This window comes from Gambusia affinis, linkage group LG16, assembly GCF_019740435.1.
Source record: "Gambusia affinis linkage group LG16, SWU_Gaff_1.0, whole genome shotgun sequence".
Classification (NCBI taxonomy): Eukaryota; Metazoa; Chordata; class Actinopteri; order Cyprinodontiformes; family Poeciliidae; genus Gambusia; species Gambusia affinis.
The window spans coordinates 12,022,430-12,039,563 of NC_057883.1; the positions used below are offsets into that span (position 1 = coordinate 12,022,430).

Below are 17,134 nucleotides of genomic sequence, written 5' to 3' on the forward strand. Positions count from 1 at the left end.
TTGAGAATATGTTTTTAATGAAAAACTAATTGAAATCCAGGACTGGAACTGTTTTAATGAAAGTGCATATATTTATGAACCAACATTATGGCGGTTGGAGTTTACGAGCTTTTTATGCCTGAATAATTCATAGGTCAGTGTTGAGTACATTACATTATGGTGTGGTACTATGATAATGAGGAAAATAGTGTCCAGAATACAAATAAAAAGTTTGATCAACTTTGAGGAAGTCTGGAGATCTTTTTAAATGGTTACAATATGTGGTTACTTGGAAGAGAAGAAAAGAAAAATGATACAGTTAAATAGTTCTGTACTTACAATAACCTAAACAAAACTAAAGATAATATTTATTTAACACTCATACTGGGATGTAGCGGTACATAGTAATAGTTGTGTATTGAGCCAGAAGTTGTAATTACAGCTGCGTTTTCTCAAAAACCAACATCAAAATCAAACATGGCTGCCATCTACATAAAAGGTTCAGTTATCAGTTTTTTGGGAGGAATTCATGCAGGATTACAGGATTTTACAATAGGAGTCTGTGAAAATGTTGCAACAGCTTTTTATGCAATGAATACACAAAAATACTTTGCTTCCTTGACCGGCAAGTGAAGTTCAGTGAAGCTTTGTCTGACCTTACGATTAGGCAAACAGAGACACCGTAACCGTGGAACATGAGGGCGCTTCGTACGTACTTATCATGACACCAGACACCACCAGCAGCAGGACGGCGATGAGCACCGACGTGCCCACAGACAGACCCAGAGCCAGGTGGGAGAGAGACGGCTCTGAGAAACGACAGGAAACAGCAGCATCACACACTGGTAATCTTCCCCGGAGGAGCATTAACATTCAGCGAGCTACACACATCCCCGGCTTAATTAATGATGTGAAAGCGATGACACAACAGAGCCGAGGAGCAGGGACGGCTGGTGCATGTAAAAATGGTGAGTCTAATTTCTCTTGTCTGAGCAGAAGAACAAATCTGCAAAGCGAAACAGACCATACTGAGAGCGTGCCCTTTAATGACCTTACATCATTAATGCAAGCAGATCTGCAGATCAGGCCACGCTTGCGCCTATTATTGTGATGGTAATAGTCCTGGCATTGTGTTTTAAATTATCGAGTGACACTCAGCCTTGCTAATTATTTTCCAAATGACATCCATTAATGTATTATTTACAGAGATTACAAATTATATTTGAAGAGGCAATTCCACCTTCACAGGAGTTTGTCTGCGTCTCTCATTCCTAATTTAACCCAAGAAGAAGAGTCAAGAGTGATATTTAGCTTCTGCTGATGAGGACTGGCTAAAGATCTCGGCATGAAGGCAGCGAATGAGGGTGAAACCTCGAGTTTTCTAAATCTACATTAAGATAGAGGGCCTTTCTGTGACAACACAACCTGACTAATACCTCTATAGTTAACGTATACTGCTTATTATCATAAATGATTAAAGGTCTATTAAATAAAAAATCCCAAGACAAAAAAATAATAAATCTCAGTCCCCCCTGGGCTTCATTACATTTGGAGATAAATTCATTATCTGTTCTCTGAGTCACACAAAATCCTGCTAAACTCATTTCTACATTTATTTAGGCGAAAGGATGAGAGATTAGGAGCAATTATGTGGTAGATTAAGGGTCTGACCCGAGGCGTTGATACAGGACACGCCGTCTGCGGCCAGGACCAGGTTCTCGTCGCAGTAACAGATGATGCCGTCTTGGCTCTCGTGGCATTCGCTGCTTTCACAGTGGCTGCAGTTCTGAACGGGGCTGATGATCACCTCTCCGTCTCCCTCTATGACTGTTGGTGGGAAAATGCAGAAGGAACAGCAGATCAGACGTATCTCTAGATATCTTGACTGAAACACCAGTAAATAACCCACATGCAGAGAATATTAAGCACACTCTGGTTTACCTGCAACCGCCATTTGTAGTCACTTCTGGAAGCCGTTTGGGTCTCAAATATGATATTTGAGGACATATTAGAGTCAGTTATGTCCTCATATCTTTTAGTCTACACTGGTAGACATTGCTGACTTTATGACTGTCAAAAGGCGGCTTTTGTGCTGATTTTCTTTGGTGCATGCAGTGCATTCTGGCTTAGCCTTTTTACTTTGGTCTCTATCAAAAAAAAAACCCCAACTCATTTCTAAATTCTTGTTGCTTCACTTACTGTATGTGCAACCCAGCTTTTTAATATCTATATCCATTCATCTGAGCCGACGCTCTTGGCCTTATGCTATGCTGTTCTCATATTTTCCATTTCATTTGATGTCTTGAATCTTTTAAGAAGAAGCTCTTGTTTTTTTTCTGTTCTGGTCCCTGAATATTGCACGGTCTGACTCAGGGTGAATTTACTGGGGCGTTCTCTCCTGGGAGGTTCAGCAAACGTCTTACAAGAGGACAACATGTAGAGACGCTTAGCTTGATGATTAGTTAACCAAGTGTATCTGAGCAAAGCCCCTTGCTTCTGCTTTCATTGATAAATTTAACAAAAGCAGCGATAGTGCGCTTCGCTTTTTCCACATAACTGTAGATTCAAAGAGCCATTGTAACTTTCCATTTAAACCAGACCTTGCATTTCTCATGATTGCCACCAATGTAAGCACACCAAGCATTTAAAGTGAATACAAAGAATGAAAAACGCTTTAAAGTTTCATTTACAGAAATCCAATTGAAAAACTTCTGAATGCCAACTACAGATATATTTGACTATATTTTGCCAATTCAACAACTGCTTAAGCTTAGACTTAATTTCTTTACAGGCCAACTAATATCAATTTGGCATTTTATAGATAAGAAAATAACGAATCTGGGTAAGCAAAATAAGTAAAAGTTAAAACTCTGATGTAATTTCCTGGAAATGATCCAGAAGCTGTCCTGGATGGAAAATGTTCCTGACCGTCAGCCTGGTTACAGGCACAGATTAAAGTTTAATGAACAAGCAAACAGCAGCAGCTCTGGACTTCCACTTTTCAGTCAATAACACAGCAGCTCGGACAAGCATGGGTCTTGAATAGGATGTTTTGAAATTCTGGATGATCCGGGACAAGTTGCAGACGAGAAATAATCCATTACTCAAATGATGCAGCATCACATTTGGGAAAAGACAAAAAAACCCCCCAAAAAGTAACATAAATCTAAGCAACTCAAAAACCGATTCTGTTCACAGAATCTTCACAGAAACTTTACAAAAGTTTTCTAATATTTAAGGTTTCCAGTACTGATATTGTGTGAACAAATGCTCCAGATTTTCATTCTTTTAAAATTGAATCTGTTTTTAAAATCCTATTGAAATTGGAGGTTCTTTTGAAACATCGTCTCTCTTCGAGCAGTTCCTACACAACCAAGAACATACTGAAACTATTTCATATGACGTGATAAAAGTTGTGATATGCAGGGCGGACAATAAGGAGAAATTGTTTAATTGCATAGCGCCCAGTTATAAAAACACCTCAGGAGCTAATTTCAATCTCATAACAAACATTTGTTGAAAATGGTTCATCCATCCATTAATCACTGTAAACAGAGATCCAGTAACATCATTTCCTGCTCAGTGTGTATACTAATCATCTCAGTGACCTACACTGACCCTTATGTTTGAATCAGAAACACAATCTGCTCTGATAGTTATCTGCAACAATTCATCCCCTCTCTGGGATTACGGCTTCCTGCCACAAAGAGTTTCAGACTGATTTCACAACATTTTCTTATTCTTGATACAAGGACTTCCGGCGTCTTGATTGTAAACAACATGCAGCGGGGACAAAGCAGTCTCACATGAATTAGCTATGGATTGTCAGTGAAAGCATGTGCTATTTAGTAAGCAAAGGCAATGCAGTCATCTGCAGAATCTATTTTCTCCCATGATTCTCTTATCTACTGAAAGTACAAATACATAAATCTAACCCAGAAACACTGGGGAGGTTTCCAAGGAAGAATACAAATGTCCTGAATCGAGCTGCTCACTGCATACTAATGAGTATATGTGTGCTGCGCATCTTCAGACACAGTCAGATCCTCCATGTTGAGTGAAGAGGATGAAGGGTTTTTTGTTTTTTTGGGGGAAAATATTTGCAGATTCAAATTCAGTTCTATTCAAAAATCCGTTATTTGTCTTGAAGGGAAATTAAACGATGCTCAAATGATCTAAGGTTCTTCAAAGAGTCATCGCAGATGGCGACGACTGTGGGCAAAAAATAACTCCTATTGTCACCTGTGTTACTATGGTATCTGAAGAAGCCTCTGAGTGAAGATACTCAGGTGTAAATCAGTCTGATGAAGAGGATGCTCAGGGTTGTACTGTTGTTTATTTCCTACAGAGACCCTCTTTGCACAGCAGAGGGTCATTTATCACATAAATGATAAACATGAGCTAAGGTCAACAGATGATGAATGGTGGATTGTAGCCCAGCTTACCAAGTCAGTTAATTATTTATCAGTCTATTCTTCATGTGACACACTTCTCATCTTCTCCATTATAATCTGTGAACAATTTCAACTCGTCCATTTTGGTCTTTCCCACCCACATCCTGCTTCCCTAAATTGATAAATGTCATTTTTCTGTGTAAATGATTTACTGTGAATGTTAGGCTGTGATGAAACATGACTGGGTTTCCATGAAATTACTCCTGTTTTAATCCAATCGGCATCAAATTAATTAAATCTCTTTATTATTCAGCCCCGCTTTGTTTTTCTTCAGCTATTAATGCTCCGTCTTTTCAGGTCACATTTATTTGCATCCCCTTCACGGAGTTTTTTCTTTGAATTAAAGTCAATTTCTGGTCCTGTCAGCCCCACACAGCTGCCACCAAGTTGTCGCTGCTGACAGCCTAATGGAGACATGTCCCCACATGTTCCAGCCCACTAAATCCTGCAAAGCTTTCGGGTTTCAAATGCAATCACTAAAATATTTCACTTGCAATAAAATATTCAAAGTCAGATCTGAGTTGCCACCTTTAAAGCTTTCATTATTGTCAAACCAACTGCAGAAAATTAGGGATAAACACGTAGACTTTAAAATAAAAAGGCATGAAATATTTTCTATTACTCCACAAAATGTTGCGGAGCTGTGGACTAAAGCTGCTTTGCTTGTGATGAAGCTCAGATAGACGGAGGCGATTTGAAAACCCACTTTCCTGTGTTTTCTGTGTCTTTTTGTTCACGGAGCTGAGTGCTGATGTGTAAATGGTCAACAAGCTTTTAGCCAGTGGTGAGGTTTTCAAAGTCTGTGTCTTTAAAAGCCTGTCGGGTTCAAATGCACGAGCAGAACAGAGGACCACAGGGTGCAGACGGAAAAAAGTGCTGATTAATTCATCTTTTCTATCTGAAGAGCTGCTGATCAATAAAACAAGAATTGTTCTGGAGTCGTCACTTGAAATGTCAGTGGCCGAGATGTTCTTACACTCCTTTACTGACCTTTGAAAGCTTCATTTGATGCAAATTCATTCACAGGACATTTTAGTGATGGAACAACATATTTTCACAACAGCACTGAGCAACCTCTGTCAGTGAATATGTTTTTGTAGTGTTTGATTACGTAAAATGATTCCCAGCTCCACATCCAGTGGTGAAGAGAAGAGCTTTGTTCAGTTCTGTTCAACTGAGTTTATACTCAGAATTTTTCAAATAATCTTTCTAAACATGCTGAAAAAAGAATTGCAGTAAAGATCAATACATTTGAAAAACGTTTTTTTTTCTGGGCTTTTAATTAGCTTTGTGTGAGGCTTGTGAAGCGGTGATACTAAGATTTTCTTTTCTGAGAATCCATAAATGGATTCCAGGTACCAATGATCATTATATGCCACAGTCTTTGGACTTGGAAAAACAGGCAAAGGTTTACAACCATAAAAAAAATCTAATTCTTCATCAGCAAACCCACTTTTTGCTGATGGACAAAAAAAAATGTCCAACTGTATATTTGTTTGAAAAAAATATCGACCAAAGTCTGTGCTGCTCATTCACCTGATACGCAATCTCATATAGTCACAGATTTCTGTGAAATGTGCTTGTTTTCTTAAGCCACTCATATTGAGATGTTTAATAGGATCCAAACAAATGTTACTCATTTCCTTGGTCAATGCAGGTCAGGGTTCATCCAGCCATCCACAGTCCTTCTAGGTAGTCACTTTAAGGCTGTATTTAGGCTTCTTTTCCTTTAGCTAAATAATTACAATTTGCTCTCAAAGTGTCTGTCATATTTTTTTTTCTTGTGCACTTCCTATTTTCAGAAACATTGCTTGATATTGTTTTGTTTAAACTTGGTCTAAAGTAGAGAACCAGTTGTCTGGAACCAACCAACCCGATTCTGGGAGAATTTTTACAACTTCATGTTTCCATGAGCTGACACAGTGACGTCACATTTCCTTTCAGTAAACCTTCTGCACCTATTCTCTGAATTTTAAATGCAGACTCACTGAACTAGGGCTGCGCAGATATTTGTTGGCAATTCAATTATTATTATTATTTTTTTCTTTGCAGTTAGGTTTACCAAAGCAAGAATGTTGAGCTTGGAAGTGAAACGGTTAAGAGATCGTCCAACAGACTTTTTTTCCCCCCACTTATGAACTCTGTAAAGTATAGTCAATATTTTACATTTTTTGTGTTTTTCCCGATGTTACCTTTCAGGGGATGAAGGAACAGCTCTCCATCTGGACCCAGAAACGACGTACCATCATCTCCGTCGGCTCTGGGGTTGTTCTCTAGCGAGGTGTTTCCTCCTGGACAAGAATAGATTAAGAATGAACTAGAAAATGATGCGTTCTGATGCTAAAAATTAGCATCAAAGCTGCATGTGGAGAGTCACATGCATGTGAAAATTAGTGTATAAACTAAAATTAGCCAAAATGCTAATGTTAGCCTAAATGCTGCCAGTGGCATGTGGGGCATCACTAGCATGTTTTACATTGATATATTCCTCCATGTCAGTGTGCTAAACATGATAAATACGTTTAAAAAAAAAAAAAAAAAAGATAAAAAGCTTATTTTAGGGAAAAAACTGCCTGCTAATGTTTGTACTAATGTCAGTGCACTGCCTTCTGATTGTTACTTTTGCTAAAGTAATTTGCAGTTGGTGAATTTTGCAGAAAAGTGATTATTATTATTTTTTTTGTCATTGGTGGTAATCATAAAATAGTTTGTTACCAGAAAAAAATGCTCATCTCTTAACACCAAGGACCTTTATTTCCTCTGCTCTTTTGAAATATTACTTATCTTATACTATCTAAGAATTTGCAGTTGATGAATTTTGTAGAAAAAATTATTTTTTGCCATTGGTGGTAAATATAAAACAGAAATTCAACACAAAAGTAAAAATCTGATTTATACTTCGTGGCAGTTCGTTACCAAAAAACACGCTCATCTCTTAACACCAAATTAATAACAAGTAATATTATTGTATATAAAACAAAATCTCTTTTGAAGTACTGCTTATCTGCTTAGAAACAAGAAATTTACAATTGGTAAACTTTGCAAAAGTAAAAATCAGATGTTTACTTTGTGGCACTTGGTTACCAGAAAACTCGTTCATCTCTTAGCAACCGATTAACAACAAATATTGTTATTGTTAAAAAAACCTAAGATTTCCTCTGCTCTTTTGAAACACTACTTATCTTATACTAAGAATTGTGCAGCTGGTGAATCTTGCAGAAATTGAGTTTTTTGGTCATTGGTGGTGAATATAAAACAAACATTCAACATAAAATTAAAAATCCTATTTATACTTTGTGTCAGTTTGTTACCAGAAAAAAACAAAACAAAACACTCATTTCTTAACACTAAATAAATAAAACGTAATACTGTTCATAAAACATAATTTCTTTTGAAATACTGCTTATCTGCTTAGACCCAAGAAATATAGAGTTGATAAACTTTGCAAAAGTAAAAATCAGACGTTTACTTTGTGGCACGTGGTTACCAGAAAACTCGCTCGTCTCTTAACAACAGATTAACAACAAATATTGTAATTGTTCAAAAAGACATAAGATTTCCTCTGCTCTTTTGATTTTTTTGCATAGTCCTTCATGCTACTGAGTGATGCACCTGGAATCATTCAGTGTTAGCGATTTACAACCTATTACTTCTACAGAAGTAATAATGGATGCTGTGTCTATAGATCAATTTTAAAATTTACTCATCAATGAGAGTCAAAAGTATTGCCACAAAACCATGACAACACAAAGGAAGCTTGTAAGAAAAGCATTAGTAATAGCAATGGCCATTTGAAGTGCATTGAGTCCAACGTTTGTAGTGAAGTCAGTTTGGATGCACAGTCACAGCCAGAAGTAGTAGGATTGGAATGAAAAATGTTTCACTGACAGACACTTTTTCATATTTTCATAATTATACTTTCCAGCCATTATTCGCATCCAATTTTACCGCACCTGGTTTGCTTTGCAAAATTATAACGCACCCCTCATATCAATGACGTAAAAGTCGGATAAAATGGGAAACGACTTTTCAGATTTGTTGACACTTTGAAAACAATCAGATACATATCAGATTTACCACTATAGATAGAAGTGGGAAAAATTCAGATTTTTTAGAGGGTGAATATATCAGAGTTTTACTGCTCAAACAACCATGAAAAAGTCAAATAGGTATGGCTTGCATTTGGGGAAGTAAAATTGGACGCTGTATGAAACAGCCAAAGAGGAGATCAGTCTGACACCTGCTTCCCAGAAACGCCACTCAGCTTTACTTAAAGGGCAGATTTTATGCTCAATGTTTCCCAGAGAGCTTTAAAGAGCATGAGATCAAAAGTTAGGAAAATAAACAAACCAAAAAAATATTCAAGGTTAACATTTCTATTGCAGCGTTAAAAAAAAGGTAACAGTATAGGTTGAAAAATAGTTATTTTAACAAAAATAAAAACAACACACTGGCTAACTGCTTGAAGCAGCTTATGAAACCTGGAGGAACTGGCAGGTCCTCATGAACTCACCTCTGTAGCCTCCGCCGCCGCCCCCTGACGTACATCCACCCCCGCCGCCTCCAAAGCCACCACGGGTCTGCCAGAACTTATGACAGGCCTGCCCTCCCTGGCCTCCCAGAACCAACGGCCGACCACCCTGGCTGACAGGAGAGCTGTCATTCCAACCACCGCCTCCACCTGTCACCAAACAATCCCGTATATTTAATGTCAAAGTGCTGTGGAAGTTGAAAATATCACACACAGAGTCCTCCATAAGCACGCTGAACACATAAACCTTGATAGCTGACCACTGACTTAGCTGTCTTTGTCTAATTCGTTTGAATTGCTTTTGGTTGGGGAGTAGGCAGGACAAGCGGACACAAAAGAAGTCAAACGGTGCACCCTGTGGGTCGAGAGCAAGTTAACCTGTCAGAATATGACCAAATGAGAAACTACACAGCCACAGCTCAGATCTGAAAGATGTACAATTGCAACCAAGGTTTACTTGCTGAAACTGACAAACACTGCCAGAATCAACAATTAAAATGCTTGTAAAATTATTTTAATGCTTTCTACATTTGGAACATTTCATGGACTTTAATGTGCCTCCATAAAAGCTGCAAAGCCTGGTCTTTGTGACAGTAGCACCAGTTTTATTGCTGAAAACACGGCTTTCTTTAGCATATTTCCCATTCTCAGTTAAAAACAGCATTGTTAGCTTCTTTTAGCTAATGTGTTAATGCTGGCATGTTAAGCAAAGATGGCACATCAGCTGCAGTTTAGACTTTAAACTGAGTTATTGTTAACATGGCAGCATTAGAAAATATTCGTCATTTGGCTAATTTTAGATATTTCTAGTACACCTACACTACATAAAAAAAGATGGCATGTTCTAACCTCCAGAGGGTTTAGGCAAAGTTAGCATATATCAAATGTTGAAGTATTGTCAGTTGCTAAAAAGGATCGTTGTTTGTTTTAATAAGACATGGTCAGACTGATAATATTATAGTCTATACTGTAATATTGTAAATAATTTTAGCAAAAATACTTCTAACCAGAACAATGTTTCTACTTCTGTGGAGCGCAGGATGAGTCCCTCAAGCGACCAGAATGCGATTCATATTTAAACATCTATGTTTCTTCTGCTGAATCATTATGCATCAGGATCCTACCTCAAATATTTTACACTGTCATTAAAACAACTGAAAGTGCAACAGAAATGTTTTTTCCAATTAAAAAAACGTGCCATAGAAACCAATTTTCTTGGTTTGAATATCACGATGCAGTGACATTTTCACAGAGACATTGGAAAACACAAACATCAACAGCAGCAACTGCAAAAGGAATTTCATCATAACATAATGTTTCCTTTTTTTTGAAAGAAGTGATGTTATAGACTTCTGCACTGGAAACACACAATGTTTTCTTTTTCTGGTGTTTTTTTAGACTTTGCTTGATTTTTCAGTTCAGTGATCTTTGCCACCATCTGCACGCCGTAACAGAAACGGCTCGTTATGCATTGCCAGGTGTTGAACCGTCTGTTGATTGGTTGTAAGCAGGCAGGTGGGATAATTGCACACCAACAAGCACAAATGGTACGGGCAGCATCCGCATCACGTTGTGCTTATGAATTTAATGAAGGGGTCAAAATATTGTACATAATGGGATTTTTCAAACTACTGACTGTATTTTGGACAGACGCTGAAAAATTTGCACAAATCCGATAATTATTACACATTTGGGACAATTTGTTAGGACTGGGGATATCGAAGAAATGGCAAAAAGGGACTTAACTTGAATTTAAAAGGAATTAAAGTAAAATAGTTGCCAACCCAAGGAAAATGATGGGTTCTCTGATTGCCCCAATTGTCTTCTGAAACAGAACTCAATTATCACACTGTTTTGTGTTTGAGCACAGACTCTGACACACAGAGGGGGAATATTTATCAAACAGTAATTACTTATATAAACCCCGTCGGTGCGTTTCCCCTGAAATGACTCATTTCACCGACACAGATGATGGCGTGCATGCGCAACTGTTTTTTTCAACAGCATTCACTCACACAAACTAACAGCACTGAAGCACACCAGTGTGCTGTGCTTATGTTGCCTACCTGAAGAGTGAGACTTCCCATTGCGTCCTGGTTGGCTGGGGTCATAGTCCATCTGCTCCAGCTGGGTTTCTGATTGGCTGCTGTAGCCTCGCCCGCCTCCACCAGCAGCGATGATGAGAGGGATGTACACTCCTCTGTCCACCTATATCAGCATTTTTTTACAGTTTTACAGTGAATTAGGATCTCAGGATCATTTTCCAGGTTGATATGCATTTTCATGTTGTAAACTTGAAAAAATCTGAATTAAATTTTTTCTTGCGCTCATCCTCAATTATATAAATTTAACATGAGGTCCAATGAACAACAAATGTATTGAATAAAACAAAGAATTGAAGAAGTGCAGTTGGATTAGTAAGATTTTTAAATTAGATTTAGTGATACATTATATCAACCTAATACTTCTTATTAGAAAAGAGAGAATCAATTTCTTCATTAAATGATCCAGAATAGATTTGAGAGTGGATCTCCGGTTCATAATGGGCTCTAATACATTTTAGCAAAGGTTCATTATCACTATCATACACTTATTGTGATTTCAGAATAAACACAAACTAAAGGTGCATATTGATTATAAACGTGAATGCACGTTTTCTGTACTTCCACGGGAAAATATCCATTACCTGTGAACTTTTACCTACTGTATTAGACAGAATATTTAAAATAATGAACAGAATTATCCTACATTTCACAAAATATTATTTGTGCAAGAAATACTTGAACAATATTAAACATGCTATACAGATGGTTAATATGATAAATGCGACTCCTTCCATATTGGAAGGAGTCGCTCACTTCACCCCATTTTATGGATGCCGTACATCCATAAAATATTCAAGGTTAACATTTCTATTGCAGCGTTAAAAAAAAGGTAACAGTATAGGTTGAAAAATAGTTATTTTAACAAAAATAAAAACAACACACTGGCTAACTGCTTGAAGCAGCTTATGAAACCTGGAGGAACTGGCAGGTTCCTCCAGGCAGATTCGCAATGGGGACGTTAGTCCATTCCAAGACATGGACTAGAGTGAATATGAATTATTCCTCCAGATTTATATCAAGACTGTCCTACGTTTAGCTCCACACATTTTCCCATCTACTTCCCACCTTTCCTATTCCTGTTGTAAGTAAAGCATCCACACAGCATGACTGAGCCACCACCATGGATGGTGCAGTGACAGTTTTTTTCTCCAGGCAGTTTCAGAAAGTGACGTTTTGATCTCCTTTCAACTCTCAAACCTACAAACAGGAGCTGTTACAGTTCCTAATCAGCAATAATCCAGCAGGCTTTCCTTCATGCTTCTTTGATTAACGTATTTCTTGTCATCTTACACACACGTCTCAATAGGTTTGTATTTGTGGCATAATTTTTCCGTTTCCCAACAATGATCTGATGCTGTTTGTTCACTAATGTTCTCTATCAAATACCTGAGGCCGTCACAAAACTGCAGGATTTATTCTGAGCTTGAATTAAACACAGCTGGACTTTATTAGCTGATTAGGCGACTGCTGAAGGCAAAGGGTGGCACTGCTGGATTTGATTTGATTAAGAGTCAGGAAAGCAAATGCATGAATCAAGTTTCAGAGTGATACTAAATATAATTTTCCAATTACGAGCTGGTTTGTGTTCATTTATCACATTAAATAGAAATAAAATTAAGGTTTGGGGATCAGGGGAGGAATTGTAATTGGATTCAGTCAATTACAATTTACAAACACCTTTCATTTGAGTTTGTGTCTAATATAAAAACTGAATATTAAGGCTTACATCAGATTTTAAAAATCCAAATGTTTCATCGTTGTTTGGTTGACTTAAAATGAACCACAACATATGGTTCCTCTAAAAGACGTTCCAGCATAAAAATAGGGTTTGTTTTTCATAAAGTCATAATAGTTTTATGTCGCTATTTGACCATGACCACCAACCTATTCACATAATTCAAGAGCTGTTGGTACATTTTTACACCCCCCCATCCTTTCCATCCTTGATCTGTTCTTACCTTGAACACATACGTCGCCCCGCCGCCGCCTCCTCCGCCTCCTTTCACCTGAGTTCCTTCCACCATGGGGCTGCTGTGCTCCAGGCAGATCTTATTCAGCGCGCCGTTGGACTGCAGCGGGGCAAGAACATGTCAGTTTGCTGAAGAGTTTTACGTCATGAATGTCAGATATGTGAAGACGGAGCGGCAGCTAAACCCCAGATGCTTTGAGTTTGGGAGTTTGACTTTGTAGCAGTGAGCAGACATATCCAGGTGGAAAAACTGAGGCAGCCAGGTTGTATTTTCAAGACAATGTAAGCTCTTGCTTTAATCAGATTTTTGTTCTTATTCTTGTTGGATAACAAAAACAGTAAGTTACTGTAAGGCTTACAGCATCATCACAAGAAGACAGAGTGTTGCCTCTGCTCTCTTCTGCCTATAAAAATGGAGCTGGACATTTTGCTAGCGAGTGATGTCAGACGCATTGTCTCTACCCTGGCTGAGATTTCAGGGACCGATGCTGCTTTGTGTGTGCTATCATGCTGAACAGCCTGCAGCCGGGCCGCCTTTAAGTGTGAAGGGGCACACGTTTCTCTCTCTCGCTCTGTCTGAGCCTCAACTCCCAGATCTGTCTGAGCTGAAACTCTAAGAGGCCTTGAAGGGAGGACAGAGAAGAAGTCTGACTGTGATTGACAGGTGGAGGGGCTCAAATGATCCAAGAGAGTCTTCTGGTTTTTATGTTGCAGTTTTTCACTCCGCACGTGTGCGTGTGTGTGTTTCTGAAGACAAAGGAGCTCTCATCTCCAAAGGGAAATCTTGTAGTGAGGTGTTGGTCTCGTTGTCAGAGTTGAGGGGTAATAACAGAAACTTTAAACACTTTCACTTAAACTTTCTAACTCCCTCTCTGCTGTGTGCACAGAGCATTTCAAGACATGTTGAGCAAAAAGTAATAATCACAGGACAGAAGAGAGGAGGGTTTTTTTTTTTGGTTTTTTTTTCCCTATTCCAGAAAAACAACAACCACAACACAAACGAGCCGAGTGGGAATACAGAGACATAGAGCAGGTATAGCTCAGCAGTAACGACCCACATAGCAGCTGGAAGGGGCCACACACAATTACAAGGTCTGCAGAAAAACGCAGGCTGCACAGAATGTCACGCCTGGTTTCCAAACAAGCTAAATAACTCATTTATCTGTTTCTGAGAAAGCTCTGAAACAAGACATTCTAACAGTTGGCAATTTACAACACTGACGGGCCACAAGTATCACTTCAGTCTCCTTTTTTTACTCTCTTGTGGTTTTCCTATAATGACAGTACTTAAAAAGACATTATAACCATTGTCATAAAGAAGTACTCTCCAGAGCATGTCAATACCCTATTTCATTGTGAGCCTTAAACTTTATTTATAAGAACAAAATATTTAAACTGATTCGCAGGACAACTAATCGCATATTTACTTTGTGAGACAAAACAGAAATTTGTAAATATTTTGTGATGTAAAAAATTAAGTATGATTTACCCAGATTTTCGATTCAGATTTTGAACGTGTCTCATTCCCCAACTGTGCATTAAGTATATCAAGATCCTAAAATACTTTATTTATTCATTTGAATAAACAAGTTAAAATGAACTTATTTAACCAAATAAGTTTATTTGAGCATAATATATTTTCATCATTTTAAGTTGAAAATATATTCAACATAATATGTCTCCCATTATTAGTTTTTCACCATTAAATAAGGTAGAGTAACATCCAAGACTAATCAGAGTTTATTTCCTCAGGTGTCTGCTTCTATTGGATATGGGTGAGTGTCCTTGTTTGTGTGGATTTTGTACAGTTTTTAGCCTCTTTTCATCATTTACATGAAGTTAGCTGCAGAAGATCAGAAGATTGCAAGTAAAGATTTTATCAAGTTTGAGTCAGTTTTGAAAGCGAGCCTTTATAGAAAGTTCACTCAAGGGGAACCAGCTTGTCAAAAGTTGTCACATTTGAGGAACATTTTCCCGGCAAAGAAGCAATAAGTCAAGTAAATACATGCAAACCCTACAGGGATATAAATAAAAGTTTTAATCAAGAAAGGGACAAATAGAAGACCTTCTACTGCAGCTTCCCTGTTTTGGTTAAGGGAGACATTCAAGTCTATGGAAGACACGTTCTAATCTTCACTCTTTATTAGGTCCAGATTCGGCTGGAAGAGATTCTTAAATACTAAAACAGCAGTTTTTATAATGCATTTTTTGGCTGTGGTGCTCTGCTGGACTCACATTGGGACAGGCGTTCTCTCCTTGTTGTCCCACCAGGAAGTGAAGCAGCTCGGCCCTCCTGAGAAGGAAGTCTGCTATGATGTACACACCGGGTGACCTGCTCATGGCCATCACGCTTCGCCCACCAGCTGCACCGCAGGCGGTGATCCTGAGCGCCAACAAACATGTTGATTAAGACAAAACGCAAGACACAAATTCAAAGATTATCAGGAAGGAAAATAAAGAGCGTTGGGTTCTTCCTCTGGTGAGTTCGGTGGGGAAATGTTTGCCTTATGCAGATTAATTTCTGTGGTTAATTATCAGCTTCATTTAATGGGTCACATTAAGCCCAACTGAGGCAGTATGACAACAAATCTGCAAAACATGTGCTGTCCACAATGCTGCTAGTTTATTATTTATAGCCCCAGGCTTTTCAGTTGTTTGTGTGCAGCTTGTTTGGAGCTTCCAGACAGTTCTACTCGGAGTCAAATCTAGGTTTAAACGGCTCATATCTTCAGGAGTGCCCACAGGAGTAATATCGATTTCTAAAAGGCTGCAGCAATAATCATGGAGCACCTCACACCGTGAAGTCAACACACCAGCTCTGAATGTTGACAAATTTCCAAATTTTAAAGCTCCACCATGGCAACAGAGGTGGGTGGTTTCGGATTCAGGTGGGGAGTGAATCATGCCACATGTCCTCCCTTTTGAAGAGAATCTGTTAGGAATGTTTCTCTTCGCTCGTAGAGGATTGACGCTTGGAGCAGCGGAGGTAGGTGTGAGGGGAGAGTCATGTTTGCAGAAAAAACATCAGAAATACAAATGGTTGAGTTTGCAATCTGTATTGCAGCAGATGGAAACTCATCAGTTTAAGTGAAATGGGCCTGACCGTTAAGAACAGTTCAGCTGAAATTAGATATTCACACAGACTGCATGATTTTTTTTTCTCTCCATCATTTATTTCAGAATAACGACTGTTTTCCATAAATTTAACTTGATTTGGTAAAACTGCATTTTAAAACAACTAAATCACTATTCATAAAAAAAAAAAAAGCAAATAATGTGTTGAAGCCCAGGTGATGATGTCACAGCTTTGTAAGCTTCTGATTGGCTAATTCATAAAATTTAGGTTAAACGAGATCCCTGTTGTGTGTTGCTGTTTAAGGAAAAGCCTCAAACTTGCTTCTTTGTGTGACATCAAAAGTCCCGTGTCAATACAATCAATCAATTATATACAAGTATAAACAGCATGGGAATGTGCACCTATTGTATAAACCCAGAACAACATAAATTATATTACATTACATTATACTATATTTTATCATGTTATAGTATATCTGACTGAAACCCAGAACAAGATAAACACTTGCAAAGAGGAAAAAGGAAGAAGAAATGTTTAGTATGATACAATGCAAGATATTGAGAAATGATTGTTTTTCTGTCTTTTTCTATATATATATATATATATATATATATATATATATATATATATAGAAAAATTCAAGAGAAAAATTCAAATGATTTGATTTTTTGTTTTCTTTTTTATATATATATATATATATATATATATATATATATATATATATATATATATATATATATATATATATATATATATATATATATATATATATATATATATATATATATAAGGTTGGATCCTTATCCCACCTGCATAAGGAAAGAGAATAAGAAACCATGAATGTGTGTTTTTCCCGTTCCCATTGTTAAAAAGCTTCGTCTCTCCATCCATTAATCCACTAACCAGTGTTGGTGTTAAATATTTGTCATAAACCCATAGTGAACTTTTACATTTCATGGATAAAAATGGACAAAGAAAGATCTGTCAGCTCCATAAAATTAGGTCTGGAAAAATCTCAAG

The 17,134-nt window shown here is 37.7% G+C and overlaps 1 protein-coding gene across 2 annotated transcripts in view; it reads right to left on the reverse strand.

The window, feature by feature from the left end:
• The window catches only part of alk (ALK receptor tyrosine kinase), a 391,179-nt gene that overhangs the window by 17,306 nt on the left and 356,739 nt on the right, over window positions 1-17,134 (reverse strand). For both annotated transcript variants that reach the window (XM_044143747.1, XM_044143746.1), the window contains exons 13-19: window positions 15,274-15,421; window positions 13,028-13,138; window positions 11,031-11,172; window positions 8,947-9,114; window positions 6,626-6,724; window positions 1,651-1,806; window positions 696-788 (exon numbers count right to left, since the gene is read on the reverse strand). In XM_044143747.1, the coding sequence (XP_043999682.1) occupies window positions 696-788; window positions 1,651-1,806; window positions 6,626-6,724; window positions 8,947-9,114; window positions 11,031-11,172; window positions 13,028-13,138; window positions 15,274-15,421 (917 nt within the window). The remainder of the gene's footprint in view (window positions 1-695; window positions 789-1,650; window positions 1,807-6,625; window positions 6,725-8,946; window positions 9,115-11,030; window positions 11,173-13,027; window positions 13,139-15,273; window positions 15,422-17,134) is intronic.